This window comes from Amblyomma americanum, chromosome 8 (genome assembly GCF_052857255.1).
Source record: "Amblyomma americanum isolate KBUSLIRL-KWMA chromosome 8, ASM5285725v1, whole genome shotgun sequence".
Lineage (NCBI taxonomy): Eukaryota > Metazoa > Arthropoda > Arachnida > Ixodida > Ixodidae > Amblyomma > Amblyomma americanum.
Window position 1 is genome coordinate 97429998 of NC_135504.1, and position 18302 is coordinate 97448299.

The following is an 18302-nucleotide window of genomic DNA, read 5'->3' on the forward strand; positions in this document are numbered from 1 at the left end:
TAAATTTATTTCTGGTCAGACATAGGCAAGGCACGCTATTCTTTGCAACATCGAAGTTTCTAATCAGCAGGACTTCCAGCGGCAGATATCTTTTTGCCGCAGGAAATTGCCGCGTGAGCCGTAGGGAAAATAAAAATAAAAAGAAGTGCTGATTCTCACGTAGTGCAATCAGCCGGTGTATGTCGCATTCCATCGAGCCCAAGCGGTGCCACTTGACCCTTTATTTATAGCGTGATGGCAGCGTTCAGAAAAGAAAAGACGAAGACGATAACGGTGCTCGAAAGGGGGTGGGGTCCGGTTCCCGGAACAGCCTGGCAGAGGGCAGCTGCACTGGACTGGGCATTGTGCGCACGCGCGTATTCTCGCACACTTCGCCGCTATGCTCCGTTGTACGGCGCTTATCGACTGGCCGGTCGACGCTCGCGCGTTCAGGTTAAAAAATTGGGCGATTGTACATGTGATACGCGTCAAAACTTTTTCTCTTATAACTGCGCGAAAAGCATGCATTCGTGCTTAAAACAACGAACCAAGCTGTTTTAGACCGAAACGAGCTAAATCTGAACACATCGGTTTTACAAGTGTCCGTGTGATACGCGTCAAAACGTTTTCTCTCGTAACTGCGCGAAAAGCATGTATTCGTGCTTAATAGAACGAGACAAGCTGTCTTAGACCGAAACGAGCTAAATCTAAACACAACGGTTTTACAAGTGTCCAGTGATACGCGTCAAAACTTTTTCTCTCATAACTTCACGAAAAGCTTGTAATCGTGCTTAATACAACGAAACAAGCTGTTTCAGACCGAAACGAGCTAAATCTGAACACATCGGTTTTACAAGTGTCCATGTGAACGCTTCAAAACTTTTTCTCCTATAACTGCGCGAAAAGCATGTATTCGTGCTTAATACAACGAAACAAGCTGTTTTAGACCAAAACTAGCTAGATCTGAACACATCGGTTTTACAAGTGTCCATGTGATACGCGTCAGAACTTTCTCTTATAACTGCGCGAAAATCATGTATTCGTGCTTAAAACAACGAAACAAGCTTTTTTAGACCGAAACGAGCTAAATCTGAACACATCGGTTTTACAAGTGTCCATGTGATCGTCAAAACTTTTTCTCTAACTGCGCGAAAAGCATGTATTCGTGCTTAAAACAACGAAACAAGCTGTTTCAGACCGAAGTGAGCTAAATCTGAACACAACGGTTTTACAAGTGTCGATGTGATACGCGTCAAAACATTTTGTCTCATAACTGCGCGAAAAGCTTGTATTCGTGCTTAATACAACGAAACAAGCTGTTTAGACCGAAACGAGCTAAATCTGAACGCCGATTTTACAAGTGTCCATGTGGTACGCGTCAAAAATTTCTCTCTCATAACTGCACGAAAAGCATGTATTCGTGCTTTACAACGAAACAAGCTGTTTTAGACCGAAACGAGCTAAATCTGAACAAATCGGTTTTACAAGTGTCCGTGTGATACGGGTCAAAACTTTTTCTCTCGTAACTGCGCGAAAAGCATGTATTCGTGCTTATTACAACGAGACAACCTGTTTTAGACCGAAACGAGCTACATCTGAACACATCGGTTTTACAAGTGTCCATGTGATACGCGTCAAAACGTTTTCTCTTATAACTGCGCGAAAAGCTTGTATTCGTGCTTAATACAACGAAACAAGCTGTTTTAGACCAAAACGAGCTAGGTCTGAACACATCGGTTTTACAAGTGTCCGTGCGATACGCGTCAAAACTTTTTCTCTAACTTCGCGAAAAGCATGTACTCGTGCTTAAAACAACGAAACAAGCTGTTTTAGACCGAAACGAGCTAAATCTGAACACATCGGTTTTACAAGCGTCCATGTGATACGCGTCAAAAATTTTTCTCTAACTGCGCGAAAAGCATTTAATTATCCGTGCTTAAAACAACGAATCAAGCTGTTTTAGACCGAAATGAGCTAAATCTGAACACAACGGTTTTACAAGTGTCCATTTGATACGCGTCAAAAATTTTTGTCTCATAACTGCGCGAAAAGCTTGTATTCTTGCTTAATACAACGAAACAAGCTGTTTCAGACCGAAACGAGCTAAATCTGAACACATCGGCTTTACAAGTGTCCATGTGAACGCGTCAAAACTTTTTCTCCTATAACTGCGCGAAAAGCATGTATTCGTGCTTAATACAACGAAACAAGCTGTTTTAGACCAAAGCTAGCTAGATCTGAACACATCGGTTTTACAAGTGTCCATGTGATACGCGTCAGAACTTTCTCTTATAACTGCGCGAAAATCATGTATTCGTGCTTAAAACAACGATACAAGCTTTTTTAGACCGAAACGAGCTAAATCTGAACACATCGGTTTTACAAGTGTCCATGTGATCGTCAAAACTTTTTCTCTAACTGCGCGAAAAGCATGTATTCGTGCCTAAAACAACGAAACAAGCTGTTTTAGACAGAAATGAGCTAAATCTGAACACAACGGTTTTACAAGTGTCGATGTGATACGCGTCAAAACATTTTGTCTCATAACTGCGCGAAAAGCTTGTATTCGTGCTTAATACAACGAAACAAGCTGTTTAGACCGAAACGAGCTAAATCTGAACACCGATTTTACAAGTGTCCATGTGATACGCGTCAAAACTTTTTCTCTCATAACTGCACAAAAAGCATGTATTCGTGCTTTACAACGAAACAAGCTGTTTAGACCGAAACGAGGTAAATCTGAACACCGATTTTACAAGTGTCTATGTGATACGCGTCAATACTTTTTCTCTTGTAACTGCGCGAAATTTCGTGCTTAAACAACGAAACAAGCTGTTTAGACCGAAACATCTTGTGAGACGGAGTATAGGTTACTCTTGCGACTGCAGGAAGAATGGAAAGTACACGTAACTTCCCACTGGCTCAAGCTGAGCCACAATCTCTGCCTCGTGCAGAGAGTAGGAGAATTGGAAGATATAGGAGAGGCGAGTTGCGCGCTACACTTTAAACCGCGGCCAAGCGCGCGACGAGTCTCGTGGTCTGACAGCGGGAGAGCGCATGCGCGGAGGCTGGCTCCAGCTGCGGCAGCGGAGAGAGCGCACGTGCCGGGGGCGGAAGCACCGCGACGAGTCACGTGGTCTGACAGCGGGAGAGCGCATGCGCGGAGGCTGGCTCCAGCTGCGGCAGCGGAGAGAGCGCACGTGCCGGCGGCGCAAGCATCGCGGCGATTGACGTGGTCTGACAGCGTGAGAGCGCATGCGCGGAGGCTGGCTCCAGCTGCGGCAGCGGAGAGAGCGCACGTGCCGGGGGCGGAAGCACCGCGACGAGTCACGTGGTCTGACAGCGGGAGAGCGCATGCGCTGAGGCTGGCTCCAGCTGCGGCAGCGGAGAGAGCGCACGTGCCGGCAGCGGAAGCACCTTGGCGAGTGACGTGGCTTGTCACATGGTCGAGCCAGCGCAGCTCCGGAGCGGCTGAAATTCTGTGCAAGAAACGGCCATCGACTAGGCTTCAAAAACGACAAGGTAATTTGCACTAAAACGAACACGTAAGTAATTGGTTTTGGGGGGAAAGGAAATGGCGCAGTATCTGTCTCATATATCATTGGACACCTGAACCGCGCCGTAAGGGAAGGGTAAAGGAGGGACTGAAAGAAGAAAGGAAGAGAGAGGTGCCGTAGTGGAGGGCTCCGGAATAATTTCGACCACCTGGGGACCTTTAACGTGCACTGACATCGCACAGCACACGGGCGCCTTAGCGTTTTTCCTCCATAAAAACGCAGCCCGAAAAAGGCTATTTTTAGAGCCTTGGCGTGCTCCAAGGCCTGCGAATTCAGAAACGATTAACTGCGAACGCAGCCAGTTCCTTAGACAGGCACTTTAGGCCGCGTGAACTACGAGCACAGTTCATCGTCGTGACTCAATGTGGTAGTGGCGACGTCATATATCAGCCCTGATGAAGGGACCCAACCGATTTCAAAAAAATAATTAACCTTTCTATGCAGAAGTTCGCCTAGAGTCACTCTCATTCGTGCTGTTTTATCCTAGCCAGGCCGACTTCTATCAAACATTGTTATCTTAATGAAGTGCACGACATTTATCTGTTCTAAAAATGCTTGGATTAATTTTCATCCCCATTTGTTCTGTCACTTAGAGAGTGAACATTACTTAAAATTAGCAAAAGCTTACAGATAAGTTATCGGCAAAGCTGCAGAGATGTGGTGGATGGGTGAGCGTTAAAGCGGTCAACCCGTTTTTTTTTCTACCAGTGAGACTTAAAAAAATGAAAGAGAAGGCAAATGTAGTTACGTACATGGCTGCTGACAGGGACATGCGTAAAAGTACGGGGCGTTTAAGTTGTTATTCTCGTTATTCCTTACAAGTGATATACTGCAACTCTGGCCTTGCACCGGACGTAGGTTGCAATATCCAAGCCTTTGTGTCTGGTATTGCACCACACAGCAGTAATTTGCAGGCTGCTGGCAATGGACACTCGAAGTGCAAGGCCTTCCTTCAATCTCCTGGCCATCGTACTCTTTCTGGGGGGAATCAGTACACAGAGTGATAAAGCGTGGGTCAGATTATTGAAATAAAACGAGAGTGCATCATGCAACGCGAACCACAGATTACCGCTAAAGGCAATTACGAAATAAGTTGTTAATCGCCATGCATTCCGTATGATCAGATGTAGAGCATAAACTAATTTCGCTTATTTGGGGTTCGTTTCTAAACGTAAATTTTTGCTCCAATAGAAGGCAGCTACGCGACTCGTTGCAATAAGGAAAGTAGATGGGTCAATAAACCTCCGTGCAGAGTTCCGCAAATTTAGTCCCAGAACCGTGCCGACCTATGCAGCAAGCTGTTTAATGCTTGGGCTTCTTTGACATTTCTTTCGACGATAAAATACTGGACGTCAAATCACAAAGTGAAATGAGAAACTAAATAGTGAAGTCAATATTTTTCACACTGTGTCCTACTTGCGCCATGATCTCAAGATAGAGATACAGAAAACGAATGCCTTGGCCAGAAAAAGCATTACAAAAAGAAACAAATTGCATGTCTTGTCGTTGTTTTGTGTTTAGGTACAACCTTCTCTCTCTAAACGAAGTTTAAAAGCTTGGAAGTTTCTTAGGAACCAATAAATCACGCTAATATAAAGCACGTACGCGATTTGTTTGTCTCTCGTGCTGGTTATTTATGCTATGTTCCAACGACGTTTCGCCATGTTTCTGTTCCATCAGCAGCGTAGAGGTCTTGCACGAGCACGCACAAAAATTTTCCTGATGCAAGTTTAGCCAAAAAGAAAAAAAACGATGGTTGATTTGGGTAGCTAGACCAAATGCCAATTAGGTGGGCTAGCAGTTCGGTTTTTACTTCGCTTCCGGTGTTCAGATCCAGTGTTCCCGGATGGCAGTTGTTCCGATAGAGATAATGGGTTAATGTCGATATATGCGGTATTGATCATTCTCTACATTCTTAGATTCCTCGAAGTCTTCCTAGCACTCATGGCACAGTTGTGCAGCGGTCAAGCGATGCGCCGCTGCCCATCTATGGCAGGTGCTGCCATCGGTGGGACTTGGGTAGCTTGTGTGGGTTGAGATCCAGGTTCCTCTTCCCGAGCATCCTCTCACATTTAATTCAGCTCCTGCCTGACGCAGTGCGCAGGCTGCTCACCTACCCACCGAGTGGTCGCCAACCAGGTATATACATATACCTGGCCAAGTTGATCACCACTCGATAGCCAGGTGAGCGGCCTGCCACAAAACTGGCTTCCGACAGACAAATCACTCAAAATTACAGCAGCATAATGGGTCCTGTGTGATCCATCTCCTGGAGCAATTCCGAACTGATTGGCGAGGGAGCCAGAATTAACTCCTCTCCGCGAATATACAGCCCGTAATTTCGGCTTCGTTGTTGGGCAATGTACACAACAGCTGCACATTTCCCAACTGCCCGGTGTGTGCTTGGAAAATTGGTTTTTGAGGAAAGGAAAAGACGCAGTAATTCTGTCACAGATCTCGGTGTACATCCGAACCGTGCAAGGTACGTTGCTCGGCAAGTTGGCTAAGGAACATTCTGAGAAACACAGCCCCGACAGACACACAAGGAGGACACCTGAACCGCGCCATAATGGAAGCGATGAAGGCGGGACTGAGAGAAGAAAGGAAGAAAGAGGTGACGTAATGGAGGGCTCCGGAATAATTTCGACCACCGCAAGGCAATTCTGGCGAGCTCAGACTCTTTGACGCAAGTCCGGGCCACTGAGTGGGCTAGCAAGGTCGCCGAGAGCCATGGGCTCGAAGCCATCCAGTATATTGGCGACTAGGGCTCTAGTGGTGGCAATATGCGTTTTATAATTCAATACAATCGACCACCGCGGCGGCTGCGTTTCGATGGAGGCGAAACGGAGGCGAAAAGGCGCCCGTGTGCTGCGCGTTGTCATTGCACGTTAAGGATCCCCAGGCGGTCGAAATTATTCCGAAGCCCTCCACTACAGAGGGCGCTGCGATCGCCGAGGTGCGCGGACACGTTCACATCGGCTCTGTCTTCTACACATGATTTCGCAGCGATTTCAACCGCACTTCACCGCCAATATTTCACCAACGGATCCGTGAAGTCGAGAGTTTTGAGGTAGGCCTCGATTCCTCGCAGAGATAATGAACTTTCTGCGCTCCGACCACACCGTAGCCTCGCTAGGCCTAAGCGTGTACGCTAGACGCTAGGCCTAGCCGGCGCAACAGCTGCGCGCCGCTGACGGACGCGTTCCCACGTATACAGACTCTTTCCAACGAAGCGGCACAAGCCGACCAACGTGACGCAAGAATGAACGTGCAAGTAAGGGGGGAAGACATTTCCGCCGACAAAATTACCGAAGAAGCCGGATGAAAGACCACCGGAGCGCGGCGTTTGAGACTCCGAGACCGCGGTGCGAGTTCGATGCACGACATCGATGCAAGAACGAACGCGCCTGGAACCGGACAGCAAGGTATGAAACCCAAGCATGTCAAAGGAAAGGTTATCAAAGCGGGACGCGTGCCCACACTACCGAAGGAGGAAATCAAAATCGTGGTTCGACCAAAAGGTGGCCTCGACATCGTGAGGTCGGCGCCCCGATGATCACCGCCGCAATCTTCGGCGCCGCCGGCATTACGGGAGACGAAAGTGCGGAAGACGCGGTCTGTCCGAACTTACACCAAAACATCGTCGTCATCAGCACACCAACACGAACGAACGCGGACCGCTATGCAAAAATGCGGCAAATTCATATTCAAGAGACATCGCACGTTGTCAACGCGTAAAAAACGGCACCCGATAATACAACCAAGGGAGTGATTCGTGGCATCCCCATTGAAGACGGAACCCGAGCACTGGATGAGAACATCGTAAACCCGAGAAACCCACTGGCACTGGCGGCTAAACGCATAGACACTACGACTACAGTTGTAATTGCCTTCGACGGACTCAAAGTGCCCAACCTCGTCAGGTACGACGCAAAACTCGTCCGTTGCATCTCGTATAGCGAGAAAATTGACATCTGTTACCAGTGCGGATGCCTCGGCCACTGCATGGATGTTTTCCCAAATTCCGCCAAACCTATTTGCAGGGGCTGCGGAGTTCGCAACCCAAACCAGGGACACCAATGCTCGCCGAAGAGTAACATATGCGGCGGCGGTCACATGACGGCCTGCAAAGCAAGGTATAAGACTCCGCACGTGATTCGCAGGCAATGATGGAAGCGCCAAAACGCACATGCCCAACTGACACAGCAAGACTTCCCGTCCATCAAGCCGCACAGACCCAGATCCACGTCGCGAACGCGTGGCCGGTCCCTGTCCCGCAGCCAGCAGACAGCCGCGCTCCGATATGATCGAGATCCAGGACACCAGCTTTCGGAGAGAAGGTGAGCTGGGCGGAAACTGTCCGGAGCATCGCGCGTGAGAGGGTCGTAACAGTACCTACACAAAAAAGAGCCGATAATGGCATTTTAGAGGCGCTAAGGAAAGAGAACGCAGAAGTGCGAAAAGAGAAGGCGGTAATGCGCGAACATGTGCAAAATCTAATGCAAGAGATGCGAGAACTCAGACGCGAGCGCGCCGTGGTGGAACAAAGCAAACAGAACGCACACCAGCAGGTACCGGCGAGCGCTCCCGACGCGGACGGACCCGCCCCGAAGAAACGGGTGATACAGCAGCGCGAGGGTGGTTTCGAGAGCCAGGTGTGAGCGGAAATTACAGACATCAAAAAAATGCTATGCACCATGCAAAGTACAATTGGGAACCTACAAGCAAACAGGACCACTAACCTCGAAGGAAACATGCAAATAATAAAAATGAATCACTCTGTATTCACGCACCACGGACACGCATCGGCGAGCAGTGATGCGGGACCAAGCCACCATCAAGGGCAGCCGGGTACCTTGCATCAGCATCAACATGGCCAACGATAATCAAGGGATAGTTATATGGCAGTGGAACTGCCGTGGCTTCGCCGGCAAAAATGCGGTTCTACAGAAAAACATCACGCACGCAACTCGTAAGCCGGACGTAATATTACACCAAGAAACACTCACCAACGCGGCTACCTTAACCGACTCTAAAACACACGGCAGCAAAATCGAGGGAGGAGTGTATGCACGCTCGTTAGGAGGCGTCCCACATTCGTTGACCACGAACTAAGCGGCGTCCAGATTGAACACGCTCTCATCGAACTGATACCCAGCAAGCAGAGGAAACAAAGTATATTCATACTCGACGTATACAGCAGCCCGTCGAAACACCGCCAACGCTTCCGTGCGTTTTTTAAGAAGACGCTAAGATTGCTGGGTCCCGGACGCTGATTGCACTGGATGATTTCAACGCGGAAGACACGGCATGAGGTTACGGCTACCGCACGACCAAGGAAATACAACTCGGGCAAGATGCGCAGAATTCGACTTCACGTTACTTAGGAATCCGGCGCACTAGACTAGAACCGGTAACTCCACTACCAGGGACCCTACCCCGGACCTGACGTTCATTCGGAATGCTGCGGCGACAGCCACCACGGGCAAAACACGTCGACCTACCTGGGAAGCGACCACATAATCGTCGAAATACACACACGTACACACTCCGGAGAAGACGCGGGGCAGTAATCAAAATTCAAATGGACCGATTGGGAATATTTCAGAAAGAAACGAGATCATCTCGCCCACGCTGTTCAGGAGATATGATCACAGACATCGAAGCCTGGACCCGCTCGCTGGTTACAGACGCCAAAGCGTCAACCAAGACCGTCGAAACCGAGGTTGAAAGTGACAATATGGACAACCGCCTGGCGCATCTGATCGAGACGAAGAACTCGGTCATGGCTAGGTGGAAGGGACAGACTCAGAGACTTGGAAAGAAAATAGCGGAGATCAACCGCAACATCGAGGAGCACTGCCGAACGCTCAACCGCCAGCAATGGGACGAGTTATGCAATGCACTCGACGGCCAACTACACAACGGGAAATTGTGGAACCTGCTCAGGTATCTGTTAGACGAAACGAAGACCAAGTCCCACCAGAGGAACTGCCTCTCACGTCTATTACACAAGGAGCCCGAGAAGCACGGTGAAAATGCAGTGACCGTCCGGCTACGAGCGGAGTACTTGCCGCACACTTTGACCGTACATCACGGCCCATTTGAGGGGAATCCGAACGCAGAACTGGATAAGGACTTAAGGGCACAGGGTGAGGTAAAATTAGAAAAAAATCGTTTTTTTTTTCTTTTGGAATTTTGGAAGTTCAATTCTTTCTACACATGTTCCATGATCGCACTTTCCTCAGAAAGCCATATTTACGGCTGAAAAACGCTTTTTCCGAAACCAAGTAGTGAGCGGCCACGCCCCCTTTCAGGATTAACGTCAATTTTTTCAACCAAAAAGTCCACCACCTGATTTCAAAACTTGTCTAAAATCAGCTACATATTAAAAATTGTCTGGCAACTATTGTACAGCTCCTCTTTTTTAGCCAAGACAATCCTGAGACGCTTTGCACGTTTTTTCCACGTTTCTGCAACCTTCATGCAGCTGCGTCCGAGTGCTATCCCTTTCGATCAGTATTGTAAATTGTGTCGGTGTTGGTTGCTGCTGATAAGTTGAGATGCCCAGGGCAAAGAAGGCCTTCGTCAGGCGTGAATTTTACGGCAACCGCTACGCTCATCGTGAAAAAGCAAAAGGATGTCCACGACCGAATGAGATCCCGAACGCCGAACGCGCCAGCTCCTCGACATCGAAGCTTTCAAGATTTTCTCTGTGCTTCCAGGAAGAGGATGTGCTACAGAGCAGCAGCCAATATGCCTTAATGGACATGGACGGCATTTGTGCCGCAATTACACAGATTTGTGTGTGCAGAGAGTGTGGTGGAAGTGTGTAGCTCATCGAAATTGTGACAAAACGGGTAGGTGTTGCAAGCGTTTACAGTTTGAACTGTGAAGTGTGTAGTGCCGCACAACGATTTGAGACGTCGAAGAAAACTACTTCTGGCCTCTATGAAGCCAACCTCAGGTTAGTGTATGCCTTGAGGTTCATTGGTAAGGGAATGGCTGCAGGAAATATACTCTGTGCTATGCTAAACCTTCCTAAGCCGCCGACAAAGTTTGCGAAATACAATCAAGAGCTTCTAGGTCACATCGACGCTGCTGCTCAGGAGTCGATGAAAAGGGCAGCTGACGAAGCTGTGCAGCTGAATTAGGGGGATAAAGACATCGCAGTTGCTCTTGATGGAAGCTGACAGAAGCGAGGCCATACTTCCAATAACGGCATAGTCTCTGCGACCAGTGTAGACTCTGGGAAAGTGCTGGATGTGGAGGTTTTGTCTAAACGTTGTCCAAAGTGCAGCATCAAGGGTACAAACAGTGACCCCCTTCATAGAGAGGTGTGCCAAAGCAACTACCAAGGCACCAGCGGTGGAATGGAAGTCGCAGGAGCACTGAAAATTTTCGGCAGGAGTGAGGAGCTTCACGGCGTTAGATACGTCAAATACCTTGGGGATGGTGACAGCAAGGCTTTTATGGCTGTGAAGGCACAAATGCCATATGGTGATTCCGTTGAAATATCCAAGGTTGAGTGCATAGGGCACGTGCAAAAAAGGATGGGCACAAGGTTACGAAGGCTAAAAAAAGGAAACAAAGCAGGAAAACTCTCTGATGGAAAGAGCCTCTCGGGCCGAGGCCGACTGACTGATGCAGTAATAGACAAGCTCCAGACGTACTATGGTTTGGCCATCAGAAGAAATGTAGGAAACCTGGATGAAATGCGAAAGGCCGTTTGGGCAACCTTCTTCCACTTATCGGCCACAGGAGATGACCCATGCCATGGAATTTGCCCAAAGGGACCTGATACGTGGTGTGCCTTCAACAGAAGTCAGTCAGAGGGCAAGCCATTTTTCCACAAGGAGAGTTTGCCTGCATCTGTCTTGGAGGCTATCAAACCCATTTATAGGGAGCTATCGAAGGCTGAGCTCCTAGAGAAGTGCCTGCATGGGCGAACTCAAAATGCAAATGAGTCGTTCAACCATGTTGTTCGGGAACGCGCGCCAAAGAATGTGTTTGTTAGGCTTCGGACCGTACGGATGGCAACACTGGATGCTGTTCTTTCATTTATTGATGGTAGCATCGCACGGGCCAACGTTTTGAAGGCGTGTGGATTGAACCCAGGGAGCAACACCATCAAGTGGCTGAGGGAAGCTGACCATAAGCGCATGTACTTTCCGGAGCGAGCAACACGACAGCTTACAAAAGAGGCCCGACAGTCAAAACGACAAGCCGAAAAGCGAAAAAATGACGGCGACAGTGACTACGAAGCAGGGGGCTAATAAACCAATTACTATGGAGGCGTTTCTGCGAATAAAAAATGGTTTTTCACATCTTTTTTCTCTTTACGCTCTATTATCTCAAAACAGTGTTTTTTCTTACAAAGGTACCATTATTTCCAATGCCTTTCAAGACAGACGGCTGATATTTTTTTGCAATCATCTGCATAAGTGTTGCCAACTACTGAACTAGAATTAAGCAATTTCACTGAGCAGTTATTCTGTTATGAATTTTGAAATGCGCAAAGGCCAGATTTGTGTACTACCGGAAAAAATTTTATTAAAAATCGAATTTTCAACACATTTCAAATATTCTAGTTCCGTAAAAAGAGCACAAAATTTGGCAAACAATGATATATGTATTATTAGGCTACTGTTAATAGTTAGTGAGAAACATGTACCTCAACATGGCCTAAAATGCATGAGAAGTATAGGGCTTACCCTGTGCCCTTAAGCGCAGAAGAGATCAGGACAGCGCTGAACAACCTCCACAACAGATCGGCGCCGGGCCCATACGGGGTTTCGAATCGCGCCCTGAAGAATCTCGACGACCGAATCGTGGAACAGTTAACAGCATTCACCAATGACTGCTGGCAGCGCGGCAGCCTCCCGCAACAGTGGAAAACTACGAGAATGATACTAATCCCGAAACCCGGAGAAGCGCCGAGTCTCGACAACCTTCGCCCCATATCTCTAACGACGTGCGTCGGCAAGACCATGTAGCACGCAGTGCTTAACCGCTGGCAAGCCCACTTGGAGCAGAAAGGGGCACGCCCACCATCCATAATATTGTTACGTGGTCCAGGCGGGAACGACGCGAGAACGCCCGGGCACAGCACACAGGTCAAGAGCACAAGGCGGCCCGCACAGAGCACCAGGCACAGAGCACCGAATCCCAGAGCACGCGCGCCTCCAAGAGTCTTCATTCATCTCTTCTTCTATCCGTTGCATGGCCCCCGGTCGCAAAAAAAACACCGTCTCGGTGGAAATTAGGGCGGGGCAAGGGATTGCGACACGTAGGGCTTGAGGCGAGAGACGTGGACAACGTCACTCTGAGATGCACCGGAGGTGGTCTCCGGAAAGGCCGGGGCAATCTCGTAGGTGACGGCGGTGACCTGGCGGAGCACACGGTATGGGCCAACATAGCGGGACATTAGTTTTTCGCAAAGCCCGACACGGCGTGTGGGCGACCAAAGCAAGACGAGGGCTCCAGGGGAAAAAGTTACCATGTGGTGGCGGCGGTCGTAGTAGTCCTGCTGTGAGGCCTGCGAGGCTTGTAGGCGGGAGCGAGCCAGCTGGCGGGCGTGGTCGGCGCGGGCAATAGCGTCATGGGCATATTCAGAAGGCGGGGAAGGAGATGTCGGAAGCAGCGTGTCCAAAGGTAATTGGGGTTCACGACCGTACAACAGATAGAACGGGGAGTAACCGGCAGTGTCATGGCGAGAAGAATTGTAAGCGAAGGTCACGTATGGAAGGGCAATGTCCCAGTCCCGATGGTCCGGGGAAACGTACATGGCGAGCATATCCGTGAGAGTGCGGTTGAGGCGCTCTGTAAGACCGTTGGTTTGGGGATGATAGGCGGTTGTCAGCTTATGTTTTGTTGAGCAGGAACGGAGAATGTCGTCGACAACTTTAGAGAGAAAGCAACGGCCGCGGTCAGTGAGAAGTTGGCGGGGGGCACCATGACGGAGGATGAGGTCGTAGAGGAGAAAATCGGCCACGTCGGTAGCAGTACTGGTGGGGAGGGCCCGCGTGATGGCATAGCGAGTAGCATAATCTGTCGCAACGGCAATCCATTTGTTTCCCGAGGTGGACTCCGGAAACGGGCCCAAAAGATCCAAGCCAACACGATAGAATGGTTCAGGGGGCACATCAACAGGCTGGAGCAAACCCGCGGAGAGCGTGGCTGGACGTTTCCGGCGCTGGCACTGGTCGCAGGCACGAACATAGCGGCGGACGGACTGGTAGAGACGGGGCCAAAAGAAGCGACGACGCACGCGGGCGTAAGTGCGCGAGACACCCAGATGTCCAGCAGTGGGGAGGTCATGGAGCTCGTGGAGGACGTCGTTGCGCAGATGCTTCGGGACAACGAGCAGTAGGTCTAGGCCGGCCGGGTTCAGGCTTCTGCGGTAGAGTGTGTCATGATGAAGTACAAACCGGCGCAGGGCAGGGTCAGATGGAGAGGTTCTGAGGCGGGAAATTATAGAGCGGAGCTCGATATCTCGTCGCTGCTCATCGCCAAGGTGAGTAAGAGCAGAGAGCGAGAAGAGGTCAGCGGCGGTGTCACTGCCGGAATGATCAGACGAGTCAACGGGATATCGGGAGAGGCAGTCAGCATCAGTGTGTAGCCTACCGGACCTATACACCACGGTATAGTCGTAGTCTTGGAGGTGTAAAGCCCAGCGACCTAGGCGGCCAGTAGGATCTTTCAGTGATGAGAGCCAGCAGAGCGCATGGTGGTCGGTGACAACCGTAAACGGGCGGCCGTACAAATATGGGCGGAATTTCCCAACCGCCCAGACAAGGGCTAAGCACTCACGTTCGGTAATTGAGTAATTGCGCTCCGGGGCGGAGAGGAGGCGGCTGGCGTAGGCGATGACACGGTGCTGTTCGGATTGCCTCTGAGAGAGAATAGCGCCGATGCCATAGCCGCTGGCGTCTGTGCGGACTTCAGTGGGAGCTGTCACATCGAAGTGGGCCAGAACTGGCGTCGTAGTAAGCTTCAATATCAAGGTGGAAAACGCGTGTGCTTGGTCGGGTCCCCAGATGAAGGTGGCTTCCTTTTTCAGGAGGTCGGTGAGGGGGCGGGCGATGTCGGCGAAGCCTTCAACAAATCGACGAAAGTAGGAGCACAGCCCTAAGAAGCTGCGGACGTCGTTACAAGAACGTGGCTGAGGAAAGTCTTTAACGGCTCGGATCTTATCAGGGTCAGGGTGCACCCCCGTGTCGTCGACGACATGACCCAAGATGGCGAGTTGACGGCGCGCGAAACGGCACTTAGACGAGTTGAGCTGCAGGCCAGCATGACGAAAGAGGGAAAGGATCTGAGAAAGGTCAGTGAGGTGAGAGGAAAACGAGGGCGAAAAGACAATGACGTCGTCGAGATAGCACAGGCAGGTGGACCACTTAAAGCCTTGCAAAAGAGCATCCATCATGCGTTCAAATGTGGCTGGTGCATTGCATAATCCGAAAGGCATAACTTTGAATTGATAAAGGCCATCAGGAGTCACAAAAGCGGTTTTCTCACGGTCCTGTTCATCTACAGCAATTTGCCAGTAGCCGGAGCGAAGATCTATGGACGAGAAGAAATTGGCACCATGGAGGCAGTCAAGCGCGTCATCGATACGCGGCAGGGGGTACACGTCCTTTTTAGTGATCCTATTCAGGTGGCGATAATCAATGCGAAAACGCCATGAGCCATCCTTTTTCCTGACAAGGACGACGGGTGAGGCCCAGGGACTGTGTGAAGGTTCGATAATGTTTTTTTCTAGCATTTTAGTAACTTCCGCATTGATTACTTGACGCTCGGCGTGAGAGACCCGGTAAGGGCGGCGGCGGATGGGAGGGGCATCGCCTGTTTCAATGCGGTGCCTGACGGCGAGAGTTTGACCCAGCGCGGTGTTGTTCACGTCAAAAATATCCGAAAAAGATTCGAGAAGGGCACGAAGCTTGGCAGTTTGATCGGGATGGAGGTCGGTAGCCATCATGGTTGTGAAGGTGTCGGTCGACAGAAGAGACTGCCGGCGCGGTGCGGCGGTTTCTGGAACTGGGGTAGCGGGCAACGTAGCCACGTGGCAAGGAGCGAGAGGGGATAGCGTAGCGACGCATATGCCGGACGGTAGCACTTGAGAAGTGAGGCCGAAGTTGAGGAAAGGCAGAGAGAGGACGTTGGCTTGGACGGTGGCAATGGTATGAGGTAGGGCAACGTTACGGGTCAGGAGGAGGTCAAGATTGGGAGTGACGAGATAGTCGCCATCGGGAACTGGGTGAGATGGGGTCAATGGAACAAAAGAGGCGGTTCGGGATGACAGGCGAGCATATGCGGTACTATATAGTCGCAGTGATACATCAAGTGGGTCTGAATCCAGCATTGGAAGGGCGAGGTGTAGAACACTCTCCGAGCAGTCAATGAGGGCGGAATGGTCAGTCAAAAAATCTAAGCCGAGGATAAGGTCATGGGCACAGGTGGTCAGCACGGTGAACTGAACTGGTATACTCTGGCCGGCAATAGTAACGCGCGCGGTACACATACCGTCCACAGCAGGCGTGCCACCATCCGCGACACACACACGGGACGTTGCAGGCGTTAGGACTTTGCGGAGGCGACGGCGGAGGGCAGCACTCATCACTGATACATGAGCACCGGTGTCAATCAGGGCGCGCACAGGAACACGGTCGATAGTGACGTTCAGAAGGTTAGGTCGAGTGGTCGAGAGAGGATTTGTAGTCCGGGTCGTTGATGCAGCGTCACCTCCGGGAGCTGCATCACTTAGTTTTCCAATTGGGAGCGGCTGCGAGAAGGCGACTGGGGGGAACGAGAGCGGCGGCCCTGCGGGGACGGAGAGCGGGAGAATCGGCGTGGAGGGGGTACGGCTGGTGCAGACGGTTCGGACGGGGCGCGGGTCGAGAAGTTGTGGGATGAGGCGGGACTGTAGAAGGAGGGAAAGACGTTGCGGGGCGTTGAAGACCATGGACTACGGCAATGACGGGCGATGTGGCCAATGCGAGAGCACCGGAAGCAAATGGGATGGTCGTCCGCCGTGCGCCAGTCATTAGGATTGCGGGAACGGGGCAGAGAATAATAGGTGCGACGAAAAGCACAGGGAGGGGGCTGGGGGGTGTCCGGGCTTCTGATGGCGCACACTGCTGGAGCGAGGTTCAGATGAGCGAGTTCCTGCCGCACGACGGCCTGAATTAGCGACACAGCGGGTAGGGTTGTATCAGGGACGGAGGGCGGGGATATCACAGGTGCGAGGGCCTCCAGTTCACGTCGGACGATCCGGGTGACTGAATCGGTGACGGCAGGGGCGTCCGAGGGCGTGCGGGATGGTGATCGGTGGTCCTCACAGGAAGATGTCGCGGCCGTGTTGGGAAGGCGAGAAAACGACGGCGAAATGCGGCGGCCTTTGACTTGCTCAAATCGACGGCACTCGTTTATGATGGAGTCAATTGAGGTACAGTCTTTGCAAACAAGCAAGTGGAACGCATCGTCGGCAATGCCTTTGAGCACGTGGCCCACTTTATCGGTCTCACTCATTGCGGCGTCGACCTTGTGACAAAGCGCCAAGATGTCCTGAATATAGGCCACGTAGCTCTCGGTAGAAGACTGTGCTCGAGTAGCCAGCTGTTTTTTGGCGGCGAGCTGGCGGTCATCAGGTCTACCGAATAGCGTCTTCAACTTTTCCTTAAAGGTGTCCCAACTTGTTAGCTCTTCCTCGTGGGTCTCGTACCATACGCGCGCCGTGCCATTGGGGTAAAAGATAACGTTCGCGAGCATTAGCGTAGGGTCCCACCTGTTGTAGTTGCTGACACGCTCGTAAAGGTTAATCCAGTCTTCGACGTCGGAGCCATCTGTGCCGGAAAACGTGCCGGGGTCGCGAGGTGGAGCCATGATGACGAAAGGAGGGGTAGTGGGGGTAGTGGGGCTCCTTGACCGGCCGGGTGGAGCCATGGTGGTAGTCCCGGCCTGACGAGTACTACGAAGCTGCGTGTTGTGTGCAGCGTAAAATCCGCACCTCCACCAAAGATGTTACGTGGTCCAGGCGGGAACGACGCGAGAACGCCCGGGCACAGCACACAGGTCAAGAGCACAAGGCGGCCCGCACAGAGCACCAGGCACAGAGCACCGAATCCCAGAGCACGCGCGCCTCCAAGAGTCTTCATTCATCTCTTCTTCTATCCGTTGCAATATGATTCTGCCCACAATTGTCCACGCAAGACGCAATGATACAACAAAAGCACCAGGTGCTTGACGGCACGACAAGAGGCACCAGAGAAATTCTCGGCCTCGACCTTGAAAGCGCTTTCTAAAGAATCGTGCACTCGGCGATCTTACCCAAGATATCGCGGCAAAACCTAGGTGTACGGACGTACCACTAGTAACGAGTTTCTTGAGAGACAGGCGAGCTGTTTTAGTGGCAGGGGACCTCCAGCTAGAAGAGCAAACGCTTTGAAGCACCGGCACCCAGCAGGGCTCCGCCATCTCGCCCACGCTCTTCAACCTGGTCATGATCGGGCTAGCAGAAAAGCTACAAGAGCTCGAAGACGTCCGGCACACCATATACGTCGACGACATAACCCTCTGGGTGCATGAAGGCAGCGACGGTCACATCGAAACGGCACTGCAACTAGCAATTGAGACAATAGAGAAATACCTTGTGGGTACGGGATTACGAAGAAAAGTCGGAACTCCTACTCTACCGCCCTACGCAGAGGGCCAGACCACCCGGGGGTGGTCGGAATGCAGCAACGGCCAGACGAGAATACGACGAGA

At 51.0% G+C, this 18302-nt stretch overlaps 1 protein-coding gene across 1 annotated transcript; it reads right to left on the bottom strand.

The window, feature by feature from the left end:
- Positions 1 to 2975: 2975 nt before the first annotated feature.
- LOC144102634 (uncharacterized) lies at positions 2976 to 17672 on the bottom strand. The gene is made up of 2 exons (XM_077635854.1): positions 16672 to 17672; positions 2976 to 3354 (listed from the first exon to the last, which is right to left on the bottom strand). The coding sequence occupies exons 1-2, from the start codon at positions 17478 to 17480 to the stop codon at positions 2976 to 2978; spliced, it is 1188 nt and encodes a 395-aa protein (XP_077491980.1). The 5' UTR covers positions 17481 to 17672.
- Between the last annotated feature and the right edge of the window lie 630 nt (positions 17673 to 18302).